General features: G+C 40.8%; 1 protein-coding gene across 2 annotated transcripts in view; it reads left to right on the top strand.

Annotated features, from left to right (window-relative positions):
* Positions 1-19021, top strand: part of CNTNAP2 (contactin associated protein 2) — a 2323962-nt gene that overhangs the window by 2069856 nt on the left and 235085 nt on the right. For both annotated transcript variants that reach the window (XM_063641685.1, XM_063641684.1), the window contains exon 18: positions 435-671. In XM_063641685.1, the coding sequence (XP_063497755.1) occupies positions 435-671 (237 nt within the window). The remainder of the gene's footprint in view (positions 1-434; positions 672-19021) is intronic.

Genomic DNA, 19021 nt, shown 5'->3' on the forward strand with positions numbered 1-19021 from the left:
TCTTCCAACTAATTGACTTGTTAACTATGCTAATACATTCATGTCTCTGCCTTTATATATTTTTCAATAAGTAATGCTACAGAACTCGATGTTGTGAGATTAAAGAGCAAAGAATCTAGAGACTTCTGTAAACGCTTTTTCTATAGGAAACCAGATTAGACTTCCAAAACAGCTGATATAATTTTTGTGCATCTCCAAATATTTTATTTCTGTAGGAAATATGTTGCTTCTCAGAAGATGGCTCTTTTAATTAGGCATTATAGCCTACTGGGAGAAAAGCTTCAACTTTCTCTATTTAGATGGGACCAACTTGAAAGTGACAATACTAGATGCGCTATGCAGTCTCATCTCCTACCACGGTTGTTCAAAATATGAAGAATTAAGCAATAGCAGAGGTTATTCCCTCTGAACTCTGTGCCTTCTGTCATTCTCAGGTGGTGCTGGGGGCCAGCAGGGCTTCCTGGGCTGCATCCGCTCCTTGAGGATGAATGGGGTGACACTTGACCTGGAGGAAAGAGCAAAGGTCACATCTGGGTTCATATCTGGATGCTCGGGCCATTGCACCAGCTATGGAACAAACTGTGAAAACGGAGGCAAATGCCTAGAGAGATACCACGGTTACTCCTGCGATTGCTCTAATACTGCATATGATGGAACATTTTGCAACAAAGGTAAGGCGGAACCCATTTCCAGAGCCACTTTTGTGCATCTTTTTAAGCCCAAATCATCTATTTAATGATTTTTCATATGTAAACAAGTGTACCTTATTCTGAGGTTAAGATGATCAGAATTTTTCTCTCAACTTAGGTAGGAATTTTCCAACCAAAATCATTTCCTAATCATTTTTGTTTGATAAGATGAGAGAAGCTCTGTGTATGGTAAAGAATTTCTTCCAGATTCCAGCAAATTATTCACTGCCTGAAACAGTGCAAAGGCAGTCTCATTACATCTTAATGGTGAGTGACAAAATAGGTGGCCTCCAAAAGGGGACTCAGGCCTGACCCTCCCACGCTGGGATCTCCAATAGAGCAATTGATCAGTCAATTTCTGTAGTGAATCAGCCAGTGCACCCCAGTGGTCTTGATGCCCCCACCCCCTGCAGTTGCTAAGAGACTGGATTCAAGCTATACTCACCAGAAAGCTCCTCTGGTCAGTCATTAACATCATTATTATTACTCTTACTCAGGATGCCTTTGAGTGACTCTCAGCCTAAGCTAAACTGCAGAAATGCTGAAAAACCACATTTAATTGGTCAGCTTAGAGCATCTGTTATTACTTGGTTATTTTAGTCTTGAATAATTCCTTTAATCCCCAGTAGATTCCACAGAGGCAATGAGCAGAGTACAAGAGCCCAATGCATATGCATGTTTTCATTTGAACTCTACCGTGTGATCCTGCATGACCAGAAGAAGAAATTGACTCAACTGGTCTGTGGCTTAATTTCCCATATATAAATGAGGGATGAAGAGAGGAGGAGCTGGTGCTTTTCCTAAGCTACAATTGAAATGCATGTAAATCACTCTTCTCTTTCTAAATGAATGTATAGCATATGGGTAAAGTTTTCTGTGAACGGTTGGTGCATCTCTTAATAAGAAGCTTTACATAAGTAGCCTATTCAGACTGTGATGAATACATGGAGGATTGTTTACACTGGCATTATTCACACAAGATGCCACACACAGAAGGAGGAATTGTTCCATAACATTCTCTGTACATCCAGGCTACTGTCTGGCAGTGCTATAATATAAGCATACAAATTAGGCCAGACAGGGTATGAAAAATGAGCATGAGACAACAACAGAGGTGGAAAGGAACACCGTTGCGGAATAATACCATAGCACATTAACAGTGCTATTACAGTGCAGTCTTCTGTTCAGAACAACATGGTTCCATGATTTTCCTGTGGCACACAATGGAATGGGCCTGCAGAACACATTAATTTTGCACTTGTAGAAATGACAGTCTTGCAATTACCATTCATTGTGCTTGATGCTAATTTAATGCAGTCATTTCCTTGCCAAAGTAATGTCTGAATGCAATCAAGGAAGCACTAATGCCTGAGAGATTCCACTAGGTAAGTACCAATTTAAAGAAAATCACCATCCCTTTATTTTTGGAGAGTTAGGTTAAACACAGTAGCTCACGCAAAACCCTTGGAGGTTAATAGGCAATAGTCATGAATAGAAAGGCAGGGGCTTATCCTCTCCAGTTTAGCCCACATTGCGGATAAAGTTAAATGAAGCCTGTGTGTTGCCTTTGACATTATTTCAACATGTTTACACAAAAGACATCTAAATATTTCCTTATTATCTGTTTAGTGGAATGAGTTTTCATTTGATTCAATTAGTGGCTTTAACCAAAAAATTTAAATAGAAGACTGCAAAACATATTTGGAAATCATTTATGAGCATCCTTCTGAGTCAAGTACCTCCTTGACTTGGTAGAATGACAGTGGAACTGTTTCAGAGGAATCCCGCAGCTGTCCAGGAAAGCTTTGTCTGCACTGAGGCAAGCTCCATCAGTGACTGGAAGAATCTCCCAGCCTGATGCAGCCTCTGCTCTGGACCTCACTCTCCAGGTAGCCTGGTGCCTGCACAGCAGTTCCTGTGACCCCCCGACCTCAGGCTGGTGCTTCAGCCAAACAGCTCAGCCACTACAGAGAGCTTTGGCATTGGCCAAAGAATGAGCTCCATGCAAGGCCTTCTCTGGCCTTCCTTTGATAGTATAGGTCCATGCTTGCAGATGTGGAAAACGTCGCTAATATTTTGCCAGGTGAATGAAGCAAGGCCCAACCTACCACACACAGCCGGATTACATGTTTATACAAAATAAAACACTCACACACACAGAGGGGAGGCAAACAAACTGTGAGAACACACACCAAAATATTAACTGTGGGTATTTTTTGCAGGAGGATAAAAATACTAGTATTTTTTCTTATTTTATTTTGCTTTAAGTTCTGCGATACATGTGCAGAACATGCAGGTTTGTTACATAGGTATACATGTGCCATGGGGTTTGCTGCACTATCAACCCATCATCTAGGTTTTAAGCCCCATATGCATTAGGTATTTGTCCTAATGCTCTCTCTCCCCTTGCCGCCAACCCCCCAACAGACCCCTGTGTGTGCTGTTCCCCTCCCTGTGTCCATGTGTTCTCACTGTTCAGCTACCACTTATGAGTGAGAACATGTGGTGTTTGGTTTTCTGTTCCTGTGTTAGTTTGCTGAGAATGATGGCCTGTAGCTTCATCCATGACCCTGTAAAGGACATGAACTCATTCTTTTTACAGCTGCATAGTATTTCATGTTGTATATGTGCCACATTTTCTTTATCCAGTCTATCATTGATGGGCATTTGGGATGGTTCTAAGTCTTTGCTATGTAAATAGTGCTGCAATAAACATATGTGTGCATGTTTCTTATTTTGTTTTTGCTTAGCTACATTTTGCAGTCTTTGCACAAGGATGTATTTCCTCTAACATCATTATTTTTTCTTCTTTGGAAAAATAATAGTAGGAAGCCAAGTTCTTACCCCAGACGTTTGAGGGATAACTATCTCTGGTCATAAAATATCTAGCTATTTATTAGATATTATTCGACCGTCTAGTTGTACTTTCTGGAATGGAGAAGCATGGTCAGGTGAAAATTTTATATAATTATATTGTCCTTGAAAATCTCAATACATTAAACAATACATTTGGTAAATCTCAAGACATTTAGCAGAACTCATTTTCCACAAGCAGCTGAAGAGATCACCCTTCAGATGGGCACCGGAGGAAGGGCTGCCTTGTTGGGGTCAGGTTACATGAAAATAAAAACCTCAAGACACTAGTATCACACTCAGCTATGTGAGAGGCTCACACTAGGACAGGCTTGGGACCCAAAATAGCCCAGGTCATAAAATAGCCCAGAGGGACAGATAAGCTAAGTCTCACCCCTGTATATTATTAGCCTATCCAGGAGAATGGTGGGCAGACAGCCCATACTGTTTGAATTCTGTTTTTCTCTCCTCTCCTTCTCCCCCTCCTCCCCATCCTCCTTATCATCTTCCTTTTTTTCCCTTCTCCTCCTCCTTCCTTCTCCCTTCACCATAAGCACACTCTTCATTTCTACATCAATCCCTGTCTCTGTCTCTGTCTCTCCATATTCCATACCTACTTTCCCTCTCTCCCTTTCTTTTGCTGGAGTGTACAGTTAAATGTGTAAATGAAATTACTGTGTCTTGTCACTTCGTTGAACTAGGAAGACAGGGCTGGATTTGAGTAGGTTCCTCATGATCATCTCTTCTGCTCTGTAGATGATGCACTGATACTCACTATTCCCCACTAGTCAAAACAACACGGGAAGGGGACTTCCTCTAACCTCTTATCCAAAACTCTTTTTTCTTTTCTTTCTTTCTCTTTTTTTTTTTTTTTTTTGTTTTTGTTTGAGATGGAGTTTCGCTCTTGTCGCCCAGACTGGAGTGCAGTGGCACAATCTCAGCTCACTGCAACCTCTGTCTCCCAGGTTCAAGTGATTCTCCTGCCTCAGCCTCCCAAGTAGCTGGGATTACAGGCATCCATCACCACATCTGGCTAATTTTTGCATTTTTAGTACAGACGGTTTCACCATGTTGGCCAGGCTAGTCTTGAACTCCTGACCTCAGATGATCTGCCCGCCTCAGTCTCCCAAAGTGCTGGGATTACAGGCGTGAGCCACCACACCCAGCCCAGAGCCCTTTTTCAAATAGATGCATAAAGATTTGACCACCAGTTAAAGTGTTAGCTCTCCCAGGGCTACTTGAGTCTTTAGTAGGAGTGCTGACTGGGGAATATTTCATTGTTTGGAGATAGCACAAGGGCGTTCTGGAAACCCTACAACTAGACCATGCAGGCAGTCTCTTCATCTGTTGGCAGATAACTGAGCAGCATCCTATCTTCTCAGCACGTTCATCAATGAGCAGCAGTTTAACTCAGCGGAGGTAGGTCCCTTCCATTGCAGAATTCCTTGGCACCCCATTGGCTGAGGCTGAGGGGAGAATCATCCCAGACTCCATGGAAGGTTTAATTGTGGGTCTGTCATCCCCAGGATTATTGGGGACCGAATGGATAGTTGCTTGGTCATGCCAAAGATAGTTTTCTAACATTAAAACTGCTCCTTCTTAGAAAGTCAGATCCCAAAACACTCAAGAATTCTATAATTATCAATGTCACTTTTATTACTAACCAGAAATTAGAAACATAATTTGCAGTACACTCTCTGTGTGTCTTCTCTGTGTTTTTAAGCAAGAGAGAAAATAATATACCTATAGTAGAGGCAGCAATTTCTATGTTTACTTTTCGTGGTTAAATGCCATAGTAGATTGACTAGTGTCCCCCAAAATTCATGTCCACCTGGAACTTCAGAATACAATGTTGTTTGAAAGTAGGGTCCTTGCATATGTGATTATGTTAAGATGAGGTCATACTAGGATAGAGTGGGCCCTAAATACAATGGGTGTATCTTCATAGGAAGAGGAGGGGGCACAGAGATCCTCACAGACATAGAAGGAAAGCCACGTGAAGACGGAGGCAGAGATCGGAGTTACACTGCCCCAAGCCAAGGAATTCCTGAGGCTACCAGAAGCTAGAAGAGCAAAGGAAAGATTCTTCCCTAGAGTTTTGTAAGAAGCATAGCCCTGAGAGCACCTTGCTTTCAGACTTCTGGCTTCCTAGGAAAATAATACAAGTACTAAGAAAAATCTGCCATCTTCTTAATTCTTGCACTTAACAAGGATAGCAGCTGGTATTTATTGAGAGCTTGTCTGCTAGGCAGTGTGCCAAGCTCTCTAATTGTGTTAGCATCATTTAATCCTCACCACAACCTGGTGAAATAGTTGCTATTGCTAGTGCTCCCATTGTACCAAGAAGGAGATGGTTGTAGTAGCCTGCCCCAAGGTTCACATATTAGTAAGAGGCAAGACTCCCTTTCCTTTCATTTTGTAGCAACTAAAAGCATAGCCTCTAGTCTTAAAGCTTTTTGATTATTGTGATTGAGTAAAAAGAAATTAGAATATTACTGGATGCAGAATTTATCATAAAAAATAGGATACAAGAATTGAACACTCTTTTTTTTTTTGCCACATCTAGGTGTAGGGTTTATTCATTTATTGACTCATTTATTGAGCAGACATTCATTGAACACCTAATGTGCCCAGAAGTCTTGAATGTATAGTTGAATCTGACTACACTGAAATTTCCAAAGCATTTTAATGGTTTGCAGATACAAAATCAGGCAAGTCTAGAATATATGATAGGAATACATGTGAATTGGGTGTCGTCCAGGCTGCTGAAAACAGTTCTTGTTATGATCCTTTCACCAAGACAAGTTAAGAAGAAGTTATCATCAAGAGACACAAAGATATCTCCAAATTCACTCATCTGCACTTTTTTTAACTATAAAAATGTTCATGTTCATATGCCAAACCAGGACTTCAGTTGAAAAATACATTTCTTTAATCACTCTGAAACCATTTTCTGAGTTAGGGAGTTCTGTTTTCTTCTCAAACATTCATTTGTTTATTGCTTAGAAAAAACTTGAAGGATAAAAGTCACAGGATTACTGAGTGACCAAGATTTGAATAGTCATTCAATCATTGCAGTGTTTCCATCATTTACAGTCACACAAATAACATGCCACCCTCCCGGTGTTCCAGCTAAGTCTCCTATTCTCCCTGAGTGTTATGAAGTTAGCTAATATTTTATAATCTGTATTATTAAAGTCGTAGAAGAAATTGTTTATAGCAAATTCAAGTCCCAACCTATAAAATGATGATGGAATTAGATGTCAGTTTGAATCCATCTTTCTCACATGCCTGTTATGTAACCTTAGGGAAATTGTCACTGAGCCTTATTTTCAGGAATACATAGTAACTACCTCTGAAGGATACCTTGAAAATCACACGGAATAATGTGAATGAATTTCCACATGAAGGACCTGGCACACAGCAGTCCAACAGCAAATGTCCTATTCATTCTTAGCAGCTCTTTGCTTTTTGGGTTGTGTTTTTGTTTTTACTTAATTATGTTGTCCTTTAATCCTTCCCTAATAGCTTTAAATGTCAAATGCCTGACTGGCATTATTTCAGTGATCCTTGAGTACTGGATTGTCATTTCGGTACTTCAGGAGTAATGGCAGTGTCCTAAAATGTCATTTCTACTTAATTTTGGTCACAGTAAAAGTATTCTGAAGCCCTGAAGGGCTGAGAAGTATGCAGAGATTCTGGAAGATGCAATTGGAAACCACACCCACTATATCGGACTGGTTTTGTTAATAGCGCAAGTCTTGGAGCAATGTATCCAGTCCTTTCAGGAACCAAGCTGGGTCACCTTAGTAACTCCTACATCCCTTCCTGACTCAAGGCCCATCAGGAGACAGGAAAGCACTGAGAGCCGGGCACACTGGCTCACACTTGAATCCCAGCAGTCTGAAAGGACAAGGTGGGAGGATCATGTGAGCCCAGGAGTTCAAGACCAGCCTGGGCAACATAGTGAGACCTTGTCTCTACAGAAACAAAATTAGCCAGGTGTGGTGGCACATGCCTGCAGTCCCGGCTACTAGGGAGGCTGAGATGGGAGGATCGCTTGAGCTCAGGAGGTCAAGGCTTCAGTCAGCCAAGATTGTGCCACTGCACTTTAGCCTGGGCAACAGAGCAAGACTGAGGAAAGAAAGACAGAGGGAGAGAGGGAGAGAGAGGGAGGGAGAGAGGTAGAGAGGGAGAGAGGGAGGGAGAGAGGTAGAGAGGGAGAGAGAGAGGGAGGGAGAGAGGTAGAGAGGGAGAGAGAGGTAGAGAGGCAGGGTGGGGGGAGAGAGAGGGAGGGAGGGAAGGAAGGAAGGAAGGAAGGAAGGAAGGAAGGAAGGGAAGAAGGAAGGAGAGAGAGAGAAAGAGTGAGAGCGAGAAGAGAAAGAAAGGGAAAGAGAAAAAAGGAGAAAGAGGGAGAGAAAGGAGGAGGAGAGAAGGAAGGAAGGAGAGAGAGAGAAGGAGAGAAAGAGAAGAAAAGAAAACAGAAAAAAAAGGTCACAGACTCCTTTTTGCTCCAAGAGACTTCAGGCTCAAGTCCACATTATACCTCTAAAGAAGAGGCGATTTTCCATCTTGCCTCCTAGAGAAACATTTCTTGTTGGATGCGAGGTAGTGGGTTTGCCGAAAGCGATTGGAAGACTGAACAAATTCTGTTCCAGATGTCTCAGTATGGAACAGGGACCAGAGTAAATCCATTGTCTACCCTTTTAGAGCAGGTTGGAGAGAAAATTAATTAATACAAAATGTTATAAACAAGTAGAGAGAGGAGGAAGAGAAATATTGAAAGTGTGCATCTTAGAATTTCACCCCTATGTGAAACCAGCTAAGTTGTTAGTGAAAATGGCCATTTTTCCTCAGGTCTACCTACCCAGTCTTAATAATCCCAGCTTGGAAGACACTTTCACATCAGTAGGGAGATAAACTTGTCACAGTCTTCTTTTTCAGTTTCAGTTGGAACAGGAGGTTTGACAGATTTGGAAGAAGGCCCAAAGGAACAAGAATAGAACCATTTTTTTGCTTTTCTTCTTAGAGAATTATTCAAGAAGAGAAAATATCCCTTCTCTCTTAATATATTTCTTAAATCTTCAGACCTTAGGATGCAATTTAAAAGTATCATGGTAACTGTGATGGTTAATTTTAAGTGTCAACTTGACTGGATTAAGATTACCTAGTGTTCCATAGTGAGCAGGTCTGTGTAAGCCTACCCCCAAAGGCCAAGGGAGCTGAGAGGCCAAAGAAAGAGTCTGACAAAGCCAGTTTCTCAGAAGAAAAAAAAAAATTGAATAGGGACTTACCAACAGAAGTCGCGTCTCTGGTATCTACAAGATGACACGGTGGATTCCTTTACCTCCTCAGACCCAGGGCTTATATACCATAGAGAAAGGGTCTACATGCTTCAGAAGCAAGTTACCCTAGAGCAGAATTTGCAGTAAACAGTAGATAAAGCGGAAAACTTAGTGGCATTCTGGGACAGGGTTATTCAGAAGCCAACATGGTGCATTAGCATCCAAGAAGGAGCTGCTTTAGCCCCTACACCTAGAAATCTGTAAAGCATTACTTTGAGGTGTGTCTGTGAGGCTGTTTCCAGAGAACATTAGCCTGTGGGTCTGAGTGGATGAGGTGGGGAAGAGCTACCCTCAGTGTGGGAAGGCATTATCGTGTCTGCTAGGGGCTGCAGAGAACAAAAACAGAGAAAAGGTGGTAGCGTCTGTCTCTCTACTAGAGATGAGATATACTGTTTTTGGGCAACTCCAGGCTCCAGAACTTATACCAGATTCTCATGCTTTTGAGCTTGGGCTAAAAGTTACACCATTGGCTTCTTTTGTTCTGAGGCCTTTGGACTTGGCCTGAGCCACACCACTGGCACCCCAGGGTCTCCACCATGTAGAGGATGTATCATGGGACTTCTCAGCCTCCATAATTGCATGAACCAATTCCCATAATACATCCTCTCTCGTATGTCTATATCTATATAGTCTGTTGATTATGTCCCTCTAGAGAACCCTAATACCATAACACATGAGAATAATCTGCTTAAAAGCTTAAAAAATAAAGACAGTAGGAAGAGCCAAAAAGTCAGAAAATATTTATGGATGAAAATCCATAAGTGGACAGAAGTCCACAAATATGTGTGGAAAAAGAAAATAATTTTGACTTAATTCTGAAAAGTCAAAGCTGCAGAGATAGTTGCCAAGTTTAAGTGGCTTTCTTATAGAATTTTGTGGTGGTAAAATAACATTCCCCCTAGCCTGAGGTTCTCTTTGGGGTCCTAGATATTTGAGAAAACCTGGCCAATTAACTTTCTTAGAGAAAGAGATTTAAAAATTCAGTGGGGAAAAAGCAAGTCCTCTGTAAAATGTTCTAAATGTAATACAGGACAAAGTGTTTGGATTTGGCTTTGGTTGTAGGATAAATAACTTTTTTTTCAAGTGTGTGCCCTTTTTTTTTTTTTTTTTTTTGAGATGGAGTCTCGCTGTGTCACCCAGGCTGGAGTGCAGTGGCACAGTCTCGGCTCACTGAAAGCTCCGACTCCCGAGTTCACGCCATTCTCCCGCCTCAGCCTCCCAAGTAGCTGGGACTACAGGCGCCTGCCACCATGCGCGGCTACATTTTTGTATTTTTAGTAGAGAGGGGGTTTCGTCATGTTGGCCAGGATGGTCTCGAACTCCTGACCTCGTGATCCGCCCGCCTTGGCCTCCCAAAGTGCTGGGATTAAAGGCATGAGCCACCGCACCTGGCCAAATGTGTGCCCTTTTCTAATCCCCACCAGTGTGGGGACACAGCTGAATTTTTTTTTTTCCTGAGTGTTTTATTTGTGTATGTTGTTGAGTGTTTTTATTTCCTATGCTTCAGCAATGATCAGAACTCTAAATAATGTGAAGTTCACAGAAATAACACTCTTTATCTTTTCCCACATATTAGCTCCATGACTTGAGCTGAAACTCTATACCTTTCTTTTCTTTTGCGAGCCAAAAAGGAACTGGTCTGATAAATTGTCCTGAGGGTTTTGCTTTTAGATTGCTCACATGTTTGGCTGCCCTGCAAGCAGGTCCATTCACCAACGTCCACGCTGCCCTTGAGTACTCCATCACGTCTATGGGCCATGACGACCTGCCTCTGACATGCAATTTCTTCACTCCACAACTGTTTGCGCGCTTATCATTTCCAACAGGCAGCTCTGGCCTTAGCAACTGGGCTCATTCCAGGCATTCCTTGGCTACAGGAAATTTACTTTCTTACATGATCAAGCCTGAAACTACAATCCTATAGCCTGCCGGTTTTATAGATCAACCTGGCTTTGAACTCACTCCCATATTTTTACCTCTATTAATTCCAACTGGTTATAACAGTGTTTGATTTAGACAAATAGGTATTTTATTTTTTTCTAGTTAAAACCAAATCCTGAGGAAACAAATTACGAAGAGCCAGCTGCTCTCTCTGAGCCATCCTTTTCTTGGCATTTTGAATGTAGTATCTTCATTTTCTCAAGAGGAGTGGGCACAGGATATAGCGAAATGTTTAACTTGACTAACAATATTTTCTAGCTACTCTTCCAAGGGATATGTTTACTAAATATAAGGTGGCTTTTACAGTATTCAATTTCTATAAGGCAAAGACTCTCATTAAATTAAATTAAATTATTGGCAGTACAATTTAACATCCTACATTCTGTGTGAATGAAGTAAGTTCAAGCAGTTTGATCATTAATAATAATTTTATTCCTTCCTATACACTGAGTACAAGTTTAGTGAAATATGGGAACATGTACAGAGAGCCTGCTGTGGGGGAAGCAGTGGATTGCCAGCAAGGAAGGACAGGATGAATAAGACTAGGCTGGGAATGCAATGGAGGGGATAGAACCAACTGCAGCATACAGGGAAACAAGCCAGAAGGCCGAGTGAGAGACCTCCATGGACACTCACGCTGAAGGTTCTACTGGTAGGGCTGCCTTCAAAGTCTTGTCCAAGGACAGCACGGCAGATAGTGGTGGGTTGCACCTAATTCTGAGGGCGTAATTTGGGTTAAGGGAGAAGACTCTTTGGAAAACATATATCATTAAAGCCTAAAGACAAAAGTTTTAAAGCATCTCAATTTTTTAAAATTGTCTTTGAAATAATACAATTGATATTTACAAGAAATACTTATTTGCTTTTTTTTTTTTTTTTTTTTTTTTGAGGCGGGCTTTGAGCTTTGTTGCCCTAGCTGGAGTGCAGTGGTGCAATGATGCCTCACTGCAGCCTCGACCTCCTGGGCTCAAGTGATCCTCCCACCTTGGCCCCCAGAGTAGCTGGGACTACAGGCATGTGCTACCATACCCTGCTAAGTTTTTAATTTTTTGTAGAAACAGGGTCTCACTGTGTTGCCCAGGCTGGTCTCAAACTCCTGGCATCAGGGTATCCTCCCACCTCAGCCTCCAAAAGAGCTGGGATTACAGGCATGAGCCACCATGCCCAGCCTACTTATTTGCTTTTAATATTACAAAATTGAATTGCTTTAGACATTAATAGTGGACAAAATATTTTAGGATTTAGATCAGCTTAACTATTTTTCAAATTATATTCCACCAGCCAAAAATATTTCATGAGGCTTTGCCTTCTTTAATTTCTAATATGAAAACAGTAGGAAAATTTTTCCATTTTTCAAAAATTTATTCTAATAATTAATATGATTTTCTCAAAATACACATCTCCTTGCAGTTTTTTTCCCTTACTCCCACCTCCAGATAATTTTATATGAACCTAATGGACACCTTCCCCTTGAGTATTTCCACCTTAAAGATAAGTTTAAAGATACTTCAAAGATAGCTCAACAAATTGATATGTAAACCGGGCACGGTGGCTCATGCCTGTTAATTCCAGCATTTTGGGAGGCTGAGGCAGGAGGATTGCTTGAGTCCAAGAGTTTGAGACCAGCTTGGGTAACACAGTGAGACCCCATCTCTATAAAAAAATAAATATTTAAAAATAAATTGACACGTAAATAAGTTTATCTTTGCTTTTTGTTAAAAGAGGTCTTCTAAAAACTTACTTTTATCAACTTTAACATTACTAAATTTTATTTTAGTGTTCTGAAGTTTAGACCTTAACTAATGCAAATTTGCTTACTTTAGTACAAATGACTTACGATTTACCTACGCCAGTGGCCAATCTCACTTCCTGTGCTTCTCCCTAGGAAGTTGGGTCAAGCATAGCTTACAGAGAAATAGCAAATTCTAGCCCTTATGTGAATCATTTCTCGCAATCCTCAAAGGCACCAAAATGTTCTTCCACATCTTCTATTTCTTTCCGCCCTGGATTTATGACCAGAAACACAGACAACACTATTCTAAACTAATTTTGTTTAAAGAAAAGGGAAATTTGCACTTTTTGAGTTTATCCCAATTAAAGAGGGAAGCTTATATTATATAGAACAGTGGAACAAGAATAACTTGAATTCCAATTTCGGCATTATTAAAAACCAAAGTGAACAATCCTAACTAGGCATTCTGTTTCTTTATAAATTGCACTAATTATATAAAATTCATTATTCACAAGGCTGTGAGGATCAAATGAGCTGATGGATGTGAAAGTGCTTTGAAAAGCGTTAATGTTATAAAATGCAAATTATTAGTAAGTTTATTAATCACCGAGTCAGTGAAAGCCTCTTTAGTGAGAATCCTGCAAAATATAAACCATTATCTTTCAAAAGCTGCTAGGAAATCCTAAACAGAACTTTTCTATCTGTGTTGTTAGTGTTGCCATAACCAACAGCAAAAGCTTTTCCCTTCCAATTGTTGACGTTAGTGCTCGCCCCTCTCTCTGTACAGCACTGAAATGCGTTATCCAGAAGCTCTGTGCTCACAACAGTCCAGCAAGACTTTAGAACTCAGAGTTGTACTAGTTCATGACATGCAGTGCTGTATTCACAGTCAGCCAACCCTTGAATGCATGGCCCTGATTAAATTCCTGTCTCTGTCATGGAATTGGCATGAATCATTTGGCCTGGAACATCATTAAAGCAGCAAACACTTGAGATTAAATAAGAATGGATTCTCAAACATCCTCTTGAGGTTGTTATTGAGATTGTTAGCAAATCATGTTGGTTCCTTGAGCATCTTATAGAGTTTCAAGAAATAAAAAGCAACTGCTACATTGTAGCAAGTGCATCTAAAATTTTCCTCTTATCCCAAGTGATTAACAGTCTCTCTGCATCCTCTGCCCCGTTACTAAGGATGACAACCCCTGTTCAGATGAATGAGTCCAGATTTTTCTCATGTCTAAGCCAAATGTAACCCAAATATTTGAACAAGTCCGTTGCTAGTCACTTTTTAGTTTTCAGAGATTAATAAAGCTGTAAGTAAAATGCTTTCTAAAGCTTTACTATTGAAGTAATCTGATTTAAATCCTTTTTAAATAGGTCTATTTTAGCCTGTTGACTTTTATATTTCCTTAATAAATGTCTCTTATGAAGGAATCTTCTAAATTCAGTTAAAAATATAAATTAAGTCATGTAAGTCAAATTAAAGCAGTAGATCAAGTTATAAATTTGAAACAAGTTTATAATCCCCCTCCTCTATTAACTAAGTTAAAATGTTATCTTCTGTGGCCTCATACAACAACCTCCTGAATCATAAACCACATGTGGTTATGACAAACACTTAATAACTTCTTTAAAAATATCAAGGACTATTCCAAAAGACTTTTATTTCTGTTAGTACAATGAATTTATGATTACTCAGACTTTCAGCTTTTGCACTAACATTCGAATGTCATTAGGTTACTTATTTCAACACTTCTTCAATTACTCTAGATGGTTAAAAGTTCAGGAAGTCCCTTTTGTCACAAAATCAAAGTATGTCATGGTTGAAAGGACTATTTCATTCATATTCAACTGACATTTTATTTAACATTTCTTGTTATGCTGGGCACTGAACTAAGTGTGTTCACATAGTTTACCTTATTTAATCATCACAGCAATATTCAGGCATTGATATGATCACCTTTATTTTCAAAATGAAGAAACAGAGACTTCTAGAGGTTAAGTTTATCATCCAAAATCACATTGCTAGTAAATGGCAGATTGAGATTGGAATCCTAGGTCCCTGACTCCAAGCCTAGTGTTTTGTCCACCATATACACTAGCATGATGTCCTCTTGATAACACACTCACTGGATCAGATCCAAGCTGTGTTCATGGAGAGCTCGGGACCACATGAGGCAGCCCTCTTCCCATTTGAGCATTTTGGACAATCGGAAAGATTTCCCTCATCCTGAACCATCATCTCTCTTAAAGATGGAGAATGTCTCCATGAACAAACAGTGGATGTCTGGCTCTGGGTTCAAACTCCTGTGCCTGTAAGAACTCAGAAACACCTGTGCACCTTCAAAATCCCCAACTCTGCAGAGACAAGGAAGAGCTCCTGGCCTAAGTTGGACACAAAAGGGGTATTTAATAGCTGATTCATTCCTTACTCTTCTGTCTCCTTTACCAAAGCCTCAATGGACCTTAAAACTGATATGCTGACAGACACATGGTCAGTGGTCCAATCTGCCATGGCTATTCTCCCAATGCCCCAGGAGGCCTTGAAAGACATTGGCCTTGCTTGTTGTCCAATGTAGAATGGCAAATTAATGAGTTCCTTGGATACCAGGTAATACAGCTCGCCCGGTGTGTCCTCTTTCTATCTTATCACCCTGATGACTCAGCGCAGGCCTAAGTCCTAAAAGTTCTGAAGTTCTGAAGAAGTTTCCCTTCTTTCTTTGCCTTTCTTTCTGAGGCCCTCTCTGTGTGGTTGAGCAAGGAAATACACACACACACACACACACACGCACACACACAGAAAAACAGAGCCAGGTGTGAGCTGGACCTGTCAGTTTCTAATGATAAGTCTCAGATAACAAGATAATTCTTTGTGTTTTTTAGGACACCACCCACACACCATATGCATCCTTTTGTGTTAATAGCAGAGACTTCTCTTTCTGAATACATGAGGAGAGGAATAAAACAAGGGACATGACCAAATAAATTCTTCTGACATGACAGACCCCTTTAGATTGACTTATTACAAAGAAGGTGATTTGCAGGGTAAACACAGGCCATGCCCTGTAAGTTTTCTTAGTGATGAAATTCATGCTTTGAATTACTGATTGATGGCTGCTGAAGGATGGCAATTTCTCTGTTCCAGTCTGGAGACTGCACTACGTATAATGAGCTTCTGATGATGGAAATTCTAAAATCCAAACAAAACATGGAAACAATTTTTTAAAACTCGACATCTATTTCTATAAGGAGCTGGGAGGGTGGATGCAATTGGTCAGCTCCAGCTGTTGCCTTGCTTTTATTGCACAGTTGTTACAAAGAGGAATTCAGTGTACAACTGCGAGCTTCAGGTCGCTCAAGCTACTGCGTTACACTACATGGCCATGCTCTGATCCCAGCATGAGCTTTTTTTTTCCTCTAGCCAAAGGATAATGTAAAAATTATGACACAAATAAAATATTTATCCTCTAGGCACGAGTAAAGGAATTCACAAATCAGGACGTAGCCTGCAAGCCTACAAGAGTCTAGAGCAGGCCCCTCTTTTTTTATAAAAACCAACCATATGAATAAAAAGCTGCCCTGCCCCAACTTCACCCCCTACCCATCACAGACCACACCAGTACCCCACCATCCCCGCATACACGCGTGCACACACACACACACACACAAAGCCACCCGCTACCACTGCAGCAGGGAATCACTGATTTTTTTTTAATTAAACTTTTAGAGAACCCATGAGTTTCGATGGAAACAGTCGTGGGAGAGTAGGAATAGTTTAAGGAATGTGCTTGGAGACCAGCCAGTCTTCATTCAAAGTTTCCTTTGAACTTCCTGACTTGTTCCCTTTCTGTCCTGCGGTCTATTATTCTATTAGGCCATTCTATTCTATTAGAGCATCATTTGAATCAGTAGGAGTGGGTCTGGGAGGATGGTGATACCATCTCTTTGATACCTCAATGTGGACGGAATTGAAATGGCCAAGTCCTTACCCAGAAGAGCTGTCCTGAAGAAGGAGCATTGAGTTTGAAGGGGGGAGCCAGGTGTAATTTAGGAGTGGGAAAGACACTGGACAAGCTTTGAGGAGATAGTTAAGATGACTTCCGCGAAAACAGAGAGCTGAAGCCTGTTAGTAACAGACTAGAAGGAAGAAAGATACTCTTTTCTTTGCTGATCTTGCCTAAAGCCAGCAGGTCTGCACTGGCAAAAAGAGAGGAAACTGTCTTTCTCTCCCCTCTGGCAGTTTCTCTTGCTGCTAAGATCCAGAATCCAAGCTAATGGCATTAGTGCTATAATTTGGTTTCACTACTAAATAATCTTTAGTTATTGATCCATGTTAGAATTTTGTACTGTTGGAAAATGTAGTATGAGTTCCTAAAATCAATTTATATTATTGTAATGTATGTACCGTACTATCATTATGTACATAGTATTAGCATATATAGCATTTCATTCCTTTGAAACCACTTGGTCTTCATACTCATCATTTAAAAATACTGCTTCACATTATTCCACCCAGTGGGTTTACCAAAATTTATCTAACCTAAATATTTCACAATAGGGAAATGGCAATTTCAATTTCCATTCTTAAAATTGTTTCCAATATTTTTATTGTAAATAATACTGCATTAAATGATTTTTGCAAGTGGCATTTCAATATTTTACATTATTTATTGAGGATGGATTGCCAGATATGGAGAGGTAGAGTTGGAGGATATAAAATGCTTAGGCTTTTCATGTAGAAAGCCAATAAGATTTTCTAAACACAGTGCCAAAGTACATGCAGTATACACTGAGAATGCCTTGTTCTCTGAACACTACCAGCAATGTTTTCTTTTTTATTGTTATGAAGATAATAAGCTAAAATGGTAACCTATTTGCCTTTGCTTCCTCCAAAATCCCTAGAAAAGGATTTCAAAAATGTTTTGAAGGTAAGAGTCAATCTAGACAAAGAGGATAGGAGAGGACAGCAACATTTAGAAAGATGGCAAGCAAATGGAGGAATAACACACTTAGTAGACAAAGGGAGGCCAATCCCTAAGCTGGTTGAGGGAGAAGCTCGATAGCAGGCAATTATAAAAGAGCAGTTCCTTTTAGAAGGAACCGACTCCTGCAATTACTGCATTAACTCATTCATGAAGGTGGAACCCTCTGGGTCAGGCTCTGGTGAGGGCCCTCTTCTGGGCTGCAGAAGCTCAAGAGCATGGCTTCTCTTCTCTTTGCCCTTCTGCCATGGGATGATACAACAAGAAGAACCTCACAAGATGCCATCCCCTTGATCTTGAAATTCCCAGTCTCCAGAACCACAGCCAAGACATTTCTGTTCATTGTAAATTATCTGCGGTATTCTATGATAGCAGCACAAAATGGACTGAGACAGGCTGCTATAGCGGACTGCCATAGTAGGCTCTGTTGCACTAGAAGGCTCAGAAATGGATAGCCCCTGGCACCTCAGAAAGATAGAAACAGAAGGATCAGCTAAAAATTTCTCTATGAAGACGATCTTCTCACTCCTGCAGCTGGGCAACTGCCCCAGAGCCAAATAAGGCAGAAGACCCAAGGTTTAGTGTCTGGAGGGGCTTCTTTTATCTCTTGAAGATTTGGAAGATTGCGTTTTCCAAGGATGGCTGCCACAAAAGCACTCCTGACACCTGTGCTTCCAGAGCCAAGTCACTGCTCCATCAAGATGTCATATCTAGTTTTCCTCTCCAAGAATCTGGACAGCCTTGGGACTTGCTTAAGCCAACAGAATGTGGCAGAAATTATGCTGCCTGACTTCCAAAGGTAGGTTATAGAGCCAAGGTGACACGTGCCTTGGGAACTGGGCCATGCACATTGAAGCACTGATTGCCCAGGAAAGCAGTCGACTGCCCTGAGGCCACCATGCTCAAGGAACTGCACTAGGTTACATGGATCAGCCACATGGAAAAGCTTTGAGATGACCTAAGGAGGTAGAGAGAGGCCAAATTTCTGATTCACAGAAACCATTAGAGATAATGAAATAATTGTTGTTGTTTTAAACTAGCAAATTTGGGGAGCAATCTGTTAGGTAGCAATAAGGACTGGAACAGAGAAGATGAATAATAGTTTTTTAGTTTTCCAAAAGAACTTACTCTCCAAGTATTATCTTTGTTTTTGCTAAATCCTTTGTATTAGTCAAGGCTCTTTAGAGAGACAGAATCAAGAGGAGATATATACCTATATCTATATCTCTATATATGAAAGGAGATTTATTTGGGGAATTGACACATGCAATTATGGCAGAAGTACCACAATCGGCCGTCTGCAACCTGGAGAACCAGGGAAGCCAGCAGCATGGCTCAGTCCAAGTCTTAAGGCCACAGAACCAGGGAAGCTGATGGTGTAGCTCTCAGTGGGAGGCTGGAGGCCTCAGACACTGGGGGGCCACAGGTACAAGTTCTGTAGTACAAATGCTGGAGAACCCAGAGTTCTGATGCCAAGGG

This window comes from Symphalangus syndactylus, chromosome 6, assembly GCF_028878055.3.
Source record: "Symphalangus syndactylus isolate Jambi chromosome 6, NHGRI_mSymSyn1-v2.1_pri, whole genome shotgun sequence".
Classification (NCBI taxonomy): Eukaryota; Metazoa; Chordata; class Mammalia; order Primates; family Hylobatidae; genus Symphalangus; species Symphalangus syndactylus.